At 45.3% G+C, this 17,052-nt stretch overlaps 1 protein-coding gene across 3 annotated transcripts in view; it reads right to left on the reverse strand.

Moving 5' to 3' along the window:
• Positions 1-17,052, reverse strand: part of LOC128834829 (uncharacterized) — a 118,471-nt gene that overhangs the window by 41,647 nt on the left and 59,772 nt on the right. For all 3 annotated transcript variants that reach the window (XM_054023950.1, XM_054023949.1, XM_054023951.1), the window contains 4 exons: positions 10,307-10,356; positions 8,990-9,166; positions 2,734-2,851; positions 1,718-1,880 (listed from right to left, as the gene is read on the reverse strand). In XM_054023950.1, coding sequence (XP_053879925.1) covers positions 1,718-1,880; positions 2,734-2,851; positions 8,990-9,166; positions 10,307-10,356 — 508 coding nt within the window. The remainder of the gene's footprint in view (positions 1-1,717; positions 1,881-2,733; positions 2,852-8,989; positions 9,167-10,306; positions 10,357-17,052) is intronic.

Raw genomic sequence — 17,052 nt, forward strand, 5'->3', positions numbered from 1 at the left:
ATGCCAGACTGATAGTCTGCTACTGCAGAGCCCACGGAAATATCGGGAAGAGAGCTGGATCCTAGTCTGGCACATGCATCATCATCAGAATTCTTAACTAAGCTTCAGTAGCAGAATTTCTGGGCCTGAGTCCCCTCTGATTTACACCAGCAGAAGCCAGGAGCAATTTCATGCATGTCAGAGACAAACCGCTCTCACATCAATGTGAGAGGAGAATCTCTTGTTGTTGGTACTGAGTGATCCAGAATGAATACAGTTTGCCTTTCAAATTCGAGTCTGAGCTTATAGCATTGGCAGCTAGGAAAGCCATCTTCTCACTTGTAAACCAAGCAGATTTGATCTGAAAGTTACTGGGACACATTTTTACAGAGATGATGCCATATTTACAGAGAGACTTTTCAGAGTAGAATCTGATTTTACAAGAAATATGCAAGCCTGGTTCTTAAGCTGTTAGGAGACATATTGAGGAAGAGTAAAGGTGAGGAGGAGGTTTTCTTGGACAACAAAGAAGGGTCTTAGGTAAAGCCTGTAGATTTGAATGTAAAGATGTCTGGGACTGTCTCTCTGAGGCTTCTGTCTTCGCCACAGGAGAAAGTACTGTGATCTCCATGCCGCTCCATAGTACCATGTGACATCACAAAAAAAAAATCAACCAAACAGGCTTTTTTATTCTGAATTTTATAGGTACTAGTTGTAAACGGCCTTGTACTTGTGTCAGGATAGACATGCACGTTGCATTTGTGGGATTTTTCTACACAAATAAGGCTTTGTTGTAGCCATTTAATCTTACTCTATTTAGTACAGAATTTCATTGTGTTATAAGAGTATTTGGAAGGCAATCAATTGTGCAGCACAGCCTGGACAACTTTCTTGTTTATCTTGTTTAACCCCAGTTTATCGTACAGCAGCCAAACCCTCCCAATTTCACCAGTGCACTATCCTGTAATCTCTGGCTTTTGGAACATTATTGTGCTAATATTTGCTCTTGACTGGGAGTGAAAGGCTGGTGCAAAAACCAGACATTACACACATCTCCTGAAATTATCAGGTGTTTGTCTTAATTAAAGGGCATCTGCTGTTCAATGGCTCTGAGGCCAAACGAGTTCTGCTCCATCTGCAGAAGCATCATTTCACATTGTAGGAGCCACATGGTAGAAAGACTTGGGAAAATCTGACCAGCCCCAAAAAATTTAAACAACTAATTATTACTTATTCTGAAATTAGATTTATAAGACCTAAGTGGTGGGAGGAGGAGGAGGAGGTAGAAGGTCTAGTGATCAAAGCACAGAATTGGGAGACAGAAGATGTGTCTTCCATTTCTGGCTCTGCCATAGAGTTGTTTTGTGTCTTGAGCAAGATACTTAACTCTCTTGATACCTCAGTTTTCTCATCTGTAAAATGGGAATGATGCTACTTACCTACTTCATAGGGGTGTGGTGAGGTCACATTCATTCATGTTTGTAAAAGGCTGTGAGATCACAAAATGTGCATAGTGGAATGTACTGAAAGCATTTGATATTAGGGCAATTTAATTGATTTAAACCTTGAGATGTGAAAATATGGGGGTGGATAAAGGTATTTTCTGGCACTAATACATCATCATATACTATATATTTAAGGTAAAAGGCACCATTTCAGTCAGTAACTGTCCTCTTTTTTGCTGAAAGGTTTTTCTGAGCCTGCTCTGACCACTGATGGTGATGTATTTGTTACTTACCGATCCTTTCGTTCCCTCCCCAGTCCGCGGTCAGAGGCTCTGGATTTAGGGAATCAAAACAGTTTGGGGAGTTTCCTAATTGAGCAAAGCTGAAAAGGTATGAAACGATGTCATGAAGTGCTGCCACAATCTGCAGGCTCTGCCTGAGTGCTCTGTAAGCAGCCTGCAGATAAAATAAACATTGGGAGAAAACCCTTTAAATGATAGACAGAAAATGTGAAGAAAATACATAGCAATAGCAAATATTCATAAATGAAGATTACTGATTATTTGTATCCCAGTAGTACCTAGAGGCCACAGTCAGGATTAGGGCCCACTGGGTGGGTGTTGGACAAACATAGAACAGAAGACTGCCTCTTCCAGGAAGAGCTTACAATCTAAAATGTTATGTTGTACTACTGAGTGTTAGGGCTCCTAGAGTCTTGAATGAGTGTCTTTTTGTACTATTTAAATAAAAACTTTTTCCCCCCATGAAAAAGATAAATAAATCAGGAGCAAAGAATTGGTATGTTACGGTGTCTCTCTATTTTCCCTCCTCACATTTTAAACCCCCACTTTCCTCTTAACACAGCGACTAGAGCCAACATCCCTGCTACTTCCCTATACATTTGGGGAAGGCAGGGGGGAGAGACAGATGGATGGACAGCAGGGGAAGGGTTAGGGGCATGCAGGTTTGTCTGTAGGCAGAGGGGATCCAACAAGGCTGGTTTTAATAAAGATCCAAACTAACCTGCATTACCCTGCTATCCTTTTATCTTTTGCGCCTGTGTCTCAAACACAGAGGATACAACTTTTTTCTTAATGCCTGTGACCTGACACACCACTCCAATGGCACATCCTAATTGTAGCAGGCATTCTAATCAACACACTGCGAGTTTGTTTATTTCCCAGGGCTAGTCATCTCTAATGACAAAGCAACATTTCAACATGTATGAAGAATGTGGTCTGTCCTCCAGCTACAGCTACATGCTTTGATTAAGAAAACAAAATCTCTCTTTAAGTTTGTAAATACCAACCTTCTCTGGCAGCATTTTAAACATAATCAGCACCTCAGAAGGGTGAGGAATGAACCACAAATTGAGGAAGGCTTGCCCATCAGGAGACAACAAACGATGTGGTCGTGCCTGAAATGACCTGTTATATGGGGAAATGATAGATTCCTGTCACTTTGGAATGTTACAACTAAATAAAAAGTCTCTGAAATAATTTTTAAATCTAAATACTACAATGTTGTAATTCTCACTTAAAAGTTGGGCCCAAAAACCTTTTGCTAGCTCAGGCAAAACTTCCATTTGGGCTTGGGATTTACCCCAAAGACTGGAACAGCTAGAAATAAGCATATTTCAGAGATCAAATGATTGCTAAAGGCCAGATTCAAAAGCCCATTGAATTCAATAGGAATCTTTCCATTGACTTCAGTGGGTTTTCAACCAGGCCTTATAGTGTACCAACCTAGGAGACCAGAATGCCCTGCAAAAGGCTTCTCTGAATCAAATACACAACTGTCACTTATGCCAAATGGCCTCTCTCAACCAGAGTGGTATTATTTATTCAAAAATAATGAGCCATGGGCCAGCCCTGCAAAATAATGAGCTTAGTGCCCATTCCTACAAGGTTCTGAATGGCTCCTGCAAAGTGTTGAGTGGCCCCAATTTCTATTGACTTCAACGAGAACTGAAGACATTTGACACCTCCCAAGAGGCACTTTGTAGGATTGTCTCTTTGATCCCTAGGCAAAAGTGTTCAACTGTGGCATAGGATAGCACTATCTTGCATCATTCTCTGATTGACTGCTTCTGTCTGCCTCAGAAACAACACAGCCAGGCTCAAAGGAGTCACACGCAGCCCTGTTTGGAAGGAGTTGGCCCAGTGTGGTGATGAAGTGTTATAACGTGGGAGAATCAGCAGGGATCCTCAAGGTTCTATGATCTTCCCTCTCTTGGTAAACAAAGTTAAATTAGAAATGTAGACCTTGGATAATGTAACTTTCTTCTTCCATAGTAATAGGTAGGGCTACAACAATACATAAGAATTAAAAGTCTACAATGAATATTTGCTTAAATTCCTGTACAACTTTCAGTAGACAGCCCCATCTTCTTGTCAGAAGATGTTAAATTATAAAGTTAGAATATGCATCATGTATTTTTTTGTTTTTCCACATAAACAAAACAGCCACTTCTTGTCTCAGTGCATATGAGCATGAAAAACAAATTGAACTAATTTAGTCTCAGATGAGAGGTTTAAACTCAGTGGGAAAAGGGATGCTGGAACAATTTTTATAGTGGGGGGGGGGCTGAGAGCCATTGAACCAAACTGTAAACCCTGGATATAATGGAAGAAACACTTCAAGTCAGGAGGTGCTGCAGCACCCCCTGCATCCCTAGTTCCAGCACCTATGAGTGGGGGGGAATAAGTTTGATTTACATCAAAGTGAGTTTTATACTTATTAATTATTATTGTGATTAAAGAGAGAGGTCAAACAGCAGAAAGAACAACTTGCATCTGTGTGGGAGTGGAATAATGAATGGTTAACTGCAGTGTGTTGTAAATGAGAGAATTACCTTTGGGTAGGATTTGTTTAACCAGCTGTTCATTACCTATTTTGCATAAGGAACGATAAGAACAAACTGTACCCAAGGAAACTGCACTTTACCAGGTGACCTTACTGTTTACTCTCTTTATCTGTTTCCTCCATTTTACACCATTGCCTGGAAGCCCTAACAGCAGGGAGAGACCAAGTACAACAGCTGCAGTTCACCCCAAAGGCAATGCTCTCAATAGTGAGCATGCTCCCATAGCATGGATGTCTGTATATTTAATGTCTCCATCAAAGGGGTCTGTTTCCCCCCGTCTTCGATGCACACATAGTTCCATTTCATTTTAAATGGTGTTTTCTCCAGGGTTGGGTTAAGGAAAGAATGCCTCTCCCCTCCCCAAGAGGTCAATGTCATTTATTTCTGCTATGATGTGGTATGTTATGTTAACTTTTCAGAAAGAAACAAGACAACTTATATAGCATCCAAATGAGGCCATTTGCCCTGGTGAGATCTGGGAAATTATTCAGAATTCCACCCCACCCCATCCCCCCATCATTCTAGCTGCACTCCTTCACACACACTTCAGAAAGAGCCAAAGCACAATTTAAACTTAAAGATACTAGGTAAAACAGACTTTCTATAATATAAAACAAATACCAATGTTTCCCATTCCCCCCCTTCTTTCTTGCCTCTGTAGTCGCCAGAAATCTTTTTAGAGAGAGGTGGGTGAGGTAATATCTTTTATTGGACTAATTTCTGTTGGGGAGAGAGAGAGAGAGAGAAGCTTTAGAGCCGCACACAGCTCTCCTTCAGGTCCTGGAAAGATACTCAGAGTGTTACAGCTAAATGTTTGACTATCTTAGATAAATTAACAAAATTATCTCAGAAGTTGTGCATTTCCTGTCCTTTAGCAGGGAATATTGCTAATACTCAGGTAACATTACAAAGTTACCTAAGGCAAAACTGTGAAGATTGAGGGTAACCACTTTATTGTCCAATTTTTTTCATGGCACCTGATCCAGAGACTCACTGAAGTCAATGGGTGTCTCTACTGATTTTAGTGGGGTTTAGGATCTGGTTCCTTGACACATCTTTTCTTTGTTTTTTGTTTGTTTGTTTTTTAATTTTTCCCATTTGGACTGATTCTTCTATAACTGTTCATTTACTTTCTCTCTTGAAACCCTCTTCTGTTACTCCTGGGCGAATTCTGTGCCAAACATTTTAAAATTCTGCACACAGTTTAAAATTCTGCAAAATTTTGCATATTTTGTCAAGGGCCATCGTCTGTAGCAGCTCCAGGTACTGGTGGTGACAGTCAGGAGAGGAGAAGGTAGATGGGATCAGGGTCTTATCCGGAGAGGAGGAGCCTGCCATCGGAGTCGGCACTGTTGGATCAAGTGCCAGGTCCTCCTTCAGGTCCAGGACTAGCAGAGCCAGCGGAGGTGCTGACGTGGGCTGGTATGAAGCCACCAACAGTGGGTATGGGCGGCAATAAGGGTCCCATGTGGGCCAGTGGTGCCAGAAGGCCGGGTGTTGATGGTACTGCAGGCCCAGAGCATAGGGTGCCGGAAAAGGCAGGTGAGCCCAGGAGTCTGCACTACACCAGGAGACCAGGGAGAAGGATGGCACTTTTGCCAAGAAGCTCTCAGAGTCCAAAGAAGCCCCTAGCAGTGGCAGAGCCATCGGTGCAGGCGGTACCGCGACTGGCAGTGGTGGGTCACAGCTGAGGAGGAACGCTCATCTGTTGGTGAAGGTGGCTTACGTGGCTGAGTAGTGCACTTCGGCGGGCTGTTGGGAGCCTCGGTCCACTCGGGAACTGGTGGTTCTGGCGGGTCTTGCTTCTGCTTCACCTTGCCCCCTGCCTTAGGGGTAGCCCAGCGGGGTCATCATGTCTCACTTGACCGAACCCGGCTTGGGGAGGAAACGCGGTGTGGTGCAGCGGTCTACGATGGGGACTTACTGCAGTGAGAGCACTTGCGACTGTTCTTGTGCATCTTCTCATGTCTTGGTGGTGCTGCTGGATCTGAAAGTGAAGCTGAGGGCGGGGCACTCACAGCCAGTGATGGGTGGTGCACAGCCAGCACAGACCGTCCAGGATCGGACTCAGCATGAGGCCAGAGCACTTCCGCCACGAGGAACTTGCAGAGGCGCTGATGTCGAGCGTCGCAGGTTCTTGACAGGAAAGGACTTGCAAATATTGCAGCAGGCGACAAGGTGTGTCTCACGCAGCAGTAGAGGCAGCGCATGTGCTCGTTGCTCATGGAGAATGAATGAGGGCATGAGGCGCAGTTCTTGAACCCTGGAATGCAGGGCATAATCCCTCAAAGGGGTCGGGAGAAACCCCGTAAGGGGCTACTATATACACTAACTAACCAAACTAACATATTTACAGATGTACGAAGAGAAAGGAAATAGAACTATCTACCTACAACAGACTGTCATTCCCGTAGAGCGTACAAGAGTGAAGAGAGGATTCTGACTCTGACCAGGTGGTAAGAGGGAAACTGAGGGCGCATCGCTGCACACGGCCTCTTATAACCTCTCATGGCACACGTGGCGATGTAAGGTGACTGTGTGTTGCAACGGACATGGCTGCTGACAGACTTCCAGCTCCAACGCAGGGCACGCACGCACACCTGTGTTTGGAATACGTATAGGGACCATCACTCAATGAAGAACATTAATTCTGTGCAAATTCTGCATTGCGCAGTGGCACAGAAGTCCCCCAGGAGTATTCTTTCTTCTCTTATTTGGCCTTTCACCTTATATTCATTATAAAACTGTGTGTTTTCTCTCTTCCCTCCCCACCATGCTCTTTCCTTCAGTTTCTACCCCTCTTCCACCCTCTCTCCCTCCTGTGATGAGAAACTAGAGTGCACATCCTGCTCACCCTTCAAACATCTGGTGAGAACAAATGTAGGTGATAGGCTTATTTCAGAAAATAAGAAGGTGCTAGAATTAATTTCCTGAAATAATACTAAGGTAGGATGGAAGCTACACACATTGAATCTATTTCCCCATGTTAAGTATTCTCGCACCCCTTGTCAAACTGTCTGTAAGGGGCTATCTTGATTATCACTACAAAAGTTTTTTCTCTTAATTAATTAGCCTCTTAGAGTTGGTAGGACAACTCCCACCTTTTCATGTTCTCTGTATGTGTATATATATATCTCCTCACTATATGTTCCATTCTATGCATCCGATGAAGTGGGCTGTAGCCCACGAAAGCTTATGTTCTAATAAATTTGTTAGTCTCTAAGGTGCCACAAGTACTCCTGTTCTTTTTGTGGATACAGACTAAAACGGCTGCTACTCTGAAATGTAACTAATAGACAGTAGACAAGGTGGTCCTAAGCTGTTTTTTTAATTTAAATTATATAACTGATAATAAATGACATACAGAAAGTGTGGACAAAAAAAGCAGGGGGTGGTGTTGGGAAGTGTGGTGGGGGTTCAAGGATGAGGGCTGAAGGAAAGAGAGACAGATTTAAAATTACTCTTTCCCCAGTTTACAGTCCTCTGAGTTACTTTTAATTCACTTACTAGCCTAGGAGCTCTTCACCATTTCAAATGTAGGGAGAACAGTTGCTTGTTAATAGCAAGCTAATTAAAGTTGTCTTCTAGCGTGACCCCCATTCTCTCTCTTTTCACCACAAGCTACATTTCATAGTTGAAAGAGATGTTGTGTAACAATCCCCCCCCACCCCCCCGCAAGTATTTTTAAAGAAATGCAAAACTAAAAAACTAACAAACCAATATTGACTCACTTCTTGGATGGTAGAAGGGAGTCGGCCCAATGCATCAGCCAATACCTTATTAACATACACTCTGTCACGACTTATCGATATAATAGCCCAGTGAGGGCTAAATGGCCAAACCAGTCAGCAGCAGAATCAATGCTAAACAAGTCTTTCCCTGCAGGGTGATGGATGTTTCTGAACTGTTCTATGGACTCTCTCTCTCTACTAAAGATCTCCATTTAACCCTTGGAACAGCAACCAGTATGTAGTATGAACTGCAGAAGGATAAATACCCCAGTAGAACTGTGCTCATCTGGCAATCGTGTGTTTGATTTAGTCCTTGCTAAGCAGCCAGGCTAAGGGAGTCAACTAGAGTTCTTGATAAGTGGTTAACTGATGCTAGTTCTTAATCCCAATGGGTTCAGGGACAGAGCTAGAGCTTGTACTCTCACTTTCACTTAACTCTGAAATAGAAGAAGACAACTTTAGCTAAACGGAGTTAAAGATTTCATTTCAGACTGGAAATAAGGGTTAATTTTTAATGACAAAACTAATTAACCATTGGAACAATTTACCATGCATCTCCATGACTGATAACTTTAAAATCAAGATTGGATTTTTTCTAAAAGATCTGCTCTAAGAATTATTTTGAGGAAGGTCTATGGCCCGTGCTATTCAGGTCAGACTAGATGACCACAATGGTCCCTTCTGGCCTGAGAATCTATGAACGTAAGTTTTACATTCTGGACATAAACTAGATTCATTTGATTCTCCCATCCATGCTGGTTAAAGTCTTTGGGGTATTTGAATTCCATGTATTCAGACTTTCACAGGCACAACCAACTGTGTGCACAAAATCAGAGGTCAACTGGACACTGGCAGAAAACGTGGCTCAAAGTGCATATGGACTATTAGCTACACTGTTCTTTTCTCATCTCTACTTGCTAATTTGAAACTCTGGCAGCCAGGGACAAATTTTTGAAGACATTACAAACCTGGGATCAGCCTCAAGATTTTCCTTTGAGTCTCTGGTCCTCTTTTTCTCTTGAGATAGCCCAATCATGAAGTATTTGTCTCTGATGACAGGGAAATCTTCTAGCAGGATTTTCAGACTATTGTAGTATGCAATGATCTGGCCTCGCAGGGCATACAGTGACATACGATGGCTCAATCTATAAAAGGTACCAAATATTAGCATATAGTCTTTATATAAAAATTACTGTGCAGTGAGTCATCCATCCAGATAAGCTGTACTCTTCCTGGCTCTAATCTCTTTCTACACTGACACATCCTTTGGCAACTTCTACTGCAAAATAATCAGATTTAAAGGCGGCTACTCTGCTATGCTGTAACACACAGTGGCACCATATAACAAAGCTGCTTAATATTCTGTACTGCTGTAACACCTTTCACGTGATATTCTCACAGCCCGTTAAAAATATCAATGAATTAATGCTCACAGTAACCCCTTTGAGGTAGATATTAATACTTAACTCCTCTATGCCTTATTGTAATGAGACATAATGAGTTTGTGTTGGACACCTAATTTATTAAACCAGTCTATTGTGTTTTGTTTTTCTCTTCTCATCCAGTCAAATTATATGCAAATTGCCATTTGGTGGTTTGTTTTTTGTTTAGTTTTGTAGACAAACTGGCATCTTATACAAGGATCTAATCCTGTTTCTGTTGAAGTTGATGGCAAAACTCCTATATACAGAAATAGAAGCCAGAGTGGGATTTACAGCTGTAAAGTATTATAACACTGCCAAGTCAAAGCAAGTGTAAAAATATCCAACTCAAGTTTGAAACTCCGATTCTTCCTGTTTTTCAATCCCTCCAGTCAACCTAGCACCTGGATTGAATTTACAGGATTATTTGTGACCAAAGCCAGCCACTTCATCACCACTAGATCATTCTCTGATTTACTGCAAACTACTCTTACTACAACTCTACCCTCATGGTGAAGACACTCCCCTGACCTTTTCTCACCCACTAATTACCTCATCAACCTCTCTCTGCATCCTGGTTCTGGAAAAAGAATGGTCCATTTCCCATCTGTTCCAGAACACACTCCAATGTTACTTGTGCTCCCTACAATCTCCCACTAATCACTAGAAGCCTTTCTCTTTCTCTTTGCTTTATGACTAACTATAAAACATTGTGAAAAACACATTATAATAATTATATTGTAATCGAATAGAAAAAGATCCTGTTCAAAGTAAAGCCTTGGCCACTCTCACATTTCAGTCACATAGGTTTTAAACAAAACAACAACAAAAAGAGAATGAAATGTATATATTTGATGTACTCACTTATGACAGTATTCAGCAATAACTTCTCTTTTGATTTTTTCTTCTTCATTCTACAAGATAATATTTTCTGCTTAGTGACATCTCTACAACATTTGTGTACCTTGCATCCAAAAGACCATAAAATATTCCAATATAGCAATATTTTCTATTATAGAAATGCTGCTTTATTAATGTATTAAATAAGGTTCTGGATCATAGACTGCTTTGTAATGTTGCCTAACTCCTTTCTTCATAAAAAACTTTGTTGAGAATGAACATTGGAGATGATTTTGACCAGTACAGCAGATCCTGTAAAAATGTATATCAATCCAATAATCAAATTGGGGAGGGATAGCTCAGTGGTTTGAGCACTGGCCTGCTAAACCCAGGGTTGTGAGTTCAATCCTTGAGGGGGCCACTTAGGGATTTGGGGCAAAAATCAGTACTTGGTCCTGCTAGTGAAGGCAGGGGGCTGGACTTGATGACCTTTCAAGGTCCCTTCCAGTTCTAGGAGATGGGATATCTCCAAATTCAACAAAATTATTAGAATAGTTTTTATTCAGGACATATGATATTAAACACAATTTAATTGACACATTGAGATATTTTCCAAAAAGTATTCAACTTATAGTCCCCCCACAAATATTCAGTCAGCTTATTGAGCTGGTTCCATAGTTTGTGAATATACTAAACTGAATTATGTATTTTGATTAATTTGTTTGATAAAATATTTGATGGGGCTTCGACCACCACCCCATGTCTGTTCAGGACCAAGCCTAACTTGTAATGCATTTAGGAGAAGACTTGAATCACAAGCAAATTCAAGACAGGATCCAAGTATCTCAATTTCTAGACACTGGATAAGGATGATTTTCCAGACCTATAGAAAATCTGGGTCTGACTTAGGCCTGGTCTACACTACGGGTTTAGGTCGACTTTAGCAGCGTTAAATCGAATTAAGCCTGGACACGTCCACACGACGAAGCCCTTTCTTTCGACCTAAAGGGTCCTTTAAACCGGTTTCTTTACACCACCTCCGACGAGGGGATTAGCGATAAAATTGGCCTTTGCGGGTCGGAATTGGGGTAGTGTGGACGGAATTAGACGTTATTGGCCTCCGGGAGCTATCCCACAGTGCTTCATTGTGACCGCTCTGGACAGCACTCTCAACTCAGATGCACTGACCAGGTAGACAGGAAAAGACCCGCGAACGTTTGAATTTCATTTCCTGTTTGCTCAGCGTGGAGAGCACAGGTGACCACGCAGAGCTCATCAGCACAGGTAACCGTGATGGAGTCCCAGGATCGCAAAAGAGCTCCAGCATGGACCGAACGGGAGGTACGGGATCTGCTCACCATACGGGGAGATGAATCAGTGCTAGCTGAACTCCGTAGCAGTAAAAGAAATGGCAAAGTATTAGAAAAGGTCTCCAAGGCCATGAAGGACCGAGGCCATAACAGGGACACACAGCAGTGCCACGTGAAAATTAAGGAGCTACGGCAAGCTTACCACAAAGCCAGAGAAGCAAACGGAAGGTCCGGGGCAGAGCCGCAAACTTGCCGCTTCTACGCGGAGCTGCATGCCATTCTAGGGGGTGCAGCCACCACTACCCCAACCGTGTGTTATGACTCCGTCAATGGAGAAACACACAGGGAAGAGGGTTCGGGGAACGAGGAAGATGAGGATGGAGGTACTGTAGGTAGCTCACAGCAGCAAGGAAGCGGAGAAACCGGTTTCCCCAACAGCCAGGATATGTTTGTGACCCTGGACCTGGAACCAGTAACCCCCGAACTCACCCAAGACCCTCAGGGCACACAGGAGACCTCTGGTGAGTGTACCTTTGTAAATAGTACACATGGTTTAAAAGCAAGCGTGTTTAATGATTAATTTGCCCTGGCAATCGCGGCCAGTACATCTACTGGAAAAGTCTGTTAACGTGTATGGGGATGGAGCGGAAATCCTCCAGGGACATCTCCAGAAAGCTCTCCTTCATGTACTCCAGGCCAGTAGCACGTAGTCTGGAATCATTGCATAACAAAGCATGGCAGCGTATGGTCCCGGTGTTTGCTGGCATGCAGACAATATCCATTCCTTATCTCTCTTTGTTATCCTCAGGAGAGTGATATCATTCACGGTCACCTGGTTGAAATGGGGTGATTTTATTAAGGGGACATTTAGAGGTGCCCGTTCCTACTCTTCTGAACAGAAATGTTCCCCGCTGTTAACCACGCGGTGGGGGGAGGGGTGAAGTGATCATCCCAGAGAATCGTGTGTGTGTGTGGGGGGGGGTGGTTTACTTGGGTTTGTGCCGCATGTTAACCGGGAAACCGCAGCCCCTCCTTTTACATTGAAAACCCATTTTAAATGGCCAACCCAATTCATCCTTGATATGGGAAATGCGCTGCTGTTTGAAAACTTTCCCGCATGTTAAGAAGGTTAAAAAAGCCAAAACACTGTGGCCTACCATGGCTGCCTGCAAGCCAAAATATGTTGCCTGGGGCACTGCGTGAGTGATCTCTCATACCAAACCGGCAGGCAGAGGAAAAATGCGACCTTGTAATGAAAGAGTGTACCCATTGATCTCTAAAATGTGTCTTTTTTAACCACCTCTCCCTTCTCCTCCACCAGCTGCAAATGTTTCTCCTTCGCAGAGGCTAGTGAACATTAGAAAGAGAAAACGTAGGACGCGGGATGATATGGTCACGGAGCTGCAGATGTCCTCCCACGCTGATAGAGCACAGCAGAATGCGTGGAGGCAGTCAATGTCGGACATGAGAAAAGCACAATATGAACGAGAGGAGAGGTGGCGGGCTGAATGGCGGGATGAAAAGAGCAAGTGGCGGGCTGAAGACGATAGGTGGCGTCAGCTTGCAGACAGACGGCAAGAGTCAATGCTCCATCTGCTGGAGCATCAAACTGATATGCTCGAGCGTATGGTTGAGCTGCAGGAAAGGCAGCAGGAGCAGAGACCGCCGCTACAGCCCCTGTTTAACCAACAGCCCTCCTCCCCAAGTTCCATAGCCTCCTCACCCAGACGCCCAAGAACACGGTGGGGGGGCCTCCAGCCACCCAGTCACTCCACCCCAGATGATCGCCCAAGCATCAGAAGGCTGGCCTTCAATAAGAGTTAAAGTTTTAAAATGCAGTGTGTCCTTTTCCATCCCTCCTCCCCCACCCATCCCAGGCTACCTTGGCAATTATCCCCCTACTTCTGTGAGGAACTAATAAAGAATGCATGAATGTGAAATAACAATGACTTTATTGCCTCTGCAAGCGGTGCTCAAATTGGGGAGGGGAGGATGGGGTGGGGTGGTTGGTTTACAGGGAAGTAGAGTGAACCGGGTCGGGGGCGGGGGTTGGAGGGTTCATCAAGGAGAAACAAACAGAAGTTTCACACAGTAGCCTGGCCAGTCACAAAACTCGTTTTCAAAGCTTCTCTGATGCGCACTGCGCCCTGCTGTGCTCCTCTAACTGCCCTGGTGTCTGGCTGCGCGTAATCAGCGGCCAGGCGAGTTGCCTCAACCTCCCACCCCGCCATAAATGTCTCCCCCTTACTCTCACAGATATTGTGGAGCGCACAGCAAGCAGCAATAACAATGGGGATATTCTTTTCGCTGAGGTCTGAGCGAGTCAGTAAGCTGCGCTTTTAAACGTCCAAATGCACATTCCACCACCATTCGGCACTTGCTCAGCCTGTAGTTGAACAGGTCCTGACTACTGTCCAGGCTGCCTGTGTACGGCTTCATGAGCCATGGCATTAAGGGGTAGGCTGGGTCCCCAAGGATCACGATAGGCATTTCAACATCCCCAACGGTTACTTTCTGGTCCGGGAAGAAAGTCCCTTCTTCCAGCTTTCAAAACAGACCAGAGTTCCTGAAGACGCGAGCATCATGTACCTTTCCCGGCCATCCCACGTTGATGTTGGTGAAACGTCCCTTGTGATCCACCAGGGCTTGCAGCAGCTTTGAAAAGTACCCCTTGCGGTTTACGTAGTCGGTGGCTTGGTGCTCCGGTGCCAAGATAGGGATATGGGTTCCGTCTATGGCCCCACCACAGTTTGGGAATCCCATTTCAGCAAAACCATCCACTATTGCCTGCACGTTGCCCAGAGTCACTACCCTTGATATCACCAGGTCTTTCATTGCCCTGGCAAATTGGATCACAGCAGCCCCCACCGTAGATTTGCCCACTCCAAATTGATTCCCGACTGACCAGTAGCTGTCTGGCATTGCAAGCTTCCACAGGGCTATCGCCACTCGCTTCTCAACTGTGAGGGCTGCTCTCATCTTGGTATCCTGGTGTTTCAGGGCAGGGGAAAGCAAGTCACAAAGTTCCATGAAAGTGGCCTTACGCATGCGAAAGTTTCGCAGCCACTGGGAATCGTCCCACACCTGCAGCACGATGCGGTCCCACCAGTCTGTGCTTGTTTCCCGGGCCCAGAATCGGCGTTCCACGGCATGAACCTGCCCCAGTAACACCATGATTTCCACATTGCTGGGGCCTGTGCCTTGTGAGAGGTCTATGTCCATGTCAATTTCCTCATCACTCTCTTCGCCACGCTGCAATCGCCTCCTCGGCTGGTCCGGGTTTCGCCTTGGCATGTCCTGGCTCTGCATATACTCCAGGACAATGCGCGTGATGTTCATAGTGCTCATAATTGCCGCAGTGATCTGAGCGGGCTCCATGATCCCAGTGCTAGCTATGGCGCCTGGTCAGAAAAAAGGCGTGAAACTAGTATCTGACGGACCAGGAGAAGGAGGAAGGGCGGGAGGGAGGGAGGGCCGAGTAACGACATGGCGAACAGGTACAGGGAATTAAAATCAAGAAAGGTGGCTGTGCATCAGGGAGAAACACAAACAACTGTCACACAGAATGGTCCCCCCAAAGATTAAACTTAAAACCCTGGGCTTAGCAGGCCGTTGATTTCACGGAGGAAGGGGAAGCAAATGAATACAGAACAAATCTATTTTTTACATCTTAAGCTGGCAGCCGACGGTGCAGCATGACTGATAGCCTCTGCAGTATGATGACGACGGATACCAATCGTAATATACCATCTTCTACCAAAAGGCAAGGGGCTGCTGCTGTGTAGCAATGCAGCCCCACGTCTGCCAGCACCCAGATCGCCCTCGGCCTCTTCTGGGTGCTCAGCAGACAATACTGGGCAATTGGCAGAAAATAGTATACTACGACTGATAGCCATCATCATCGAGACAGTAGCATGTCTGCCCAGGTGTCCATGATTGACAGCCACTGCAGTATGACGACGACGGATACCAGTCGTAATATACCATCTTCTACCAAAGGGCAAGGGGCTGGTGCAATGCAGCCCTACGGCTGCCAGCCCCACGGCTATTAGTCATGCTACACCGTCTACCGCCAAAAGGCAGTTAGCAGCTGCTGCTGTGTAGCAATGCAGTCCCACGTCTGCCAGCACCCAGAGGACATATGGTGACGGTGAGCTCAGCTGAGCTGAGCGGGCTCCATGCTTGCCGTGGTATGTTGTCTGCACAGGTGACCCAGGTAAAAAGGCGCGAATCTATTGTCTGCCGTTGCTGTGATGGAGGGGGAGGGGCCTGACGACATGTACCCAGAACCTCCCGCGACACTGTTTTGCATCATCCGGGCATTGGGATCTCAACCCAGAATTCCAATGGGGGGCGGAGACTGCGGGAACTGTGTGCAATGCTTCGGAAGTCGACGCTAGGTCCATGATCCCAGTGCTAGCTATGGCGCCTGGTCTGAAAAAAGGTGCGAAACTAGTATCTGACGGACTAGGGGAAGGAGGGAGGGCGGGCTGAGTGACGACATGGCGTAGAGGTACAGGGAATTAAAATCAAGAAAGGTGGCTGTGCATCAGGGAGAAACACAAAGAACTGTCACACACAATGGTCCCCCCAAAGATTAAACTGAAAACCCTGGGCTTAGCAGGCCGTTGATTTGACGGAGGGAGGGGAAGCAAATGATAACAGAGCAAATCTATTTTTTACATCTTAAGACGACGGTGCAGCGTGACTGATAGCCCTCGGCATCTTTCTGGGTGCTTGGCAGCAAATACTGGGCGCTTGGCAGTTAGTGTATTACGATGGCCTTCAGGCCTATTGCACGATCTGCTGCTCAGGGAAGACTCTGCTAATGTGCGATGATCCAACTTGTAATAGGACGGTTACCAGTCGTAATACACCATCTACTGCCAAAAGGCAAGGGGCTGGTGCAATGCAGCCCCACGGCTGCCAGCACCCAGATCGCCGATGAAGGCTACCAGTCTACTGCACCGTCTACCGCCAAAAGGCAGTTAGCTGCTGCTGCTGTGTAGCAATGCAGTCCCACGTCTGCCGGCACCCAGATGACATATGGTGACGGTGAGCTGAGCGGGCTCCATGCTTGCCGTGGTATGTTGTCTGCACAGGTAACCCAGGTAAAAAGGCGCGAATCTATTGTCTGCCGTTGCTCTGACGGAGGGGGAGGGGCCTGATGACATGTACCCAGAACCTCCCGCGACACTGTTTTGCATCATTCGGGCATTGGGATCTCAACCCAGAATTCCAATGGGCGGCGGAGACTGCGGGAACTGTGGGATAGCTGTGGGATAGCTACCCATAGTGCAATGCTCCGGAAGTCGACGCTAGCCTCGGTACTGTGGACGCGGTCCGCCGACTAGAGCACTTAGAGCATTTTATGTGGGGACACACACAATTGGCTGTATACAACCGATTTCTATAAAACCGGCTTCAATAAATTTGAACTAATTTCGTAGTGTAGACATA

This window comes from Malaclemys terrapin, chromosome 3 (assembly GCF_027887155.1).
Source record: "Malaclemys terrapin pileata isolate rMalTer1 chromosome 3, rMalTer1.hap1, whole genome shotgun sequence".
Taxonomy (NCBI): Eukaryota; Metazoa; Chordata; order Testudines; family Emydidae; genus Malaclemys; species Malaclemys terrapin.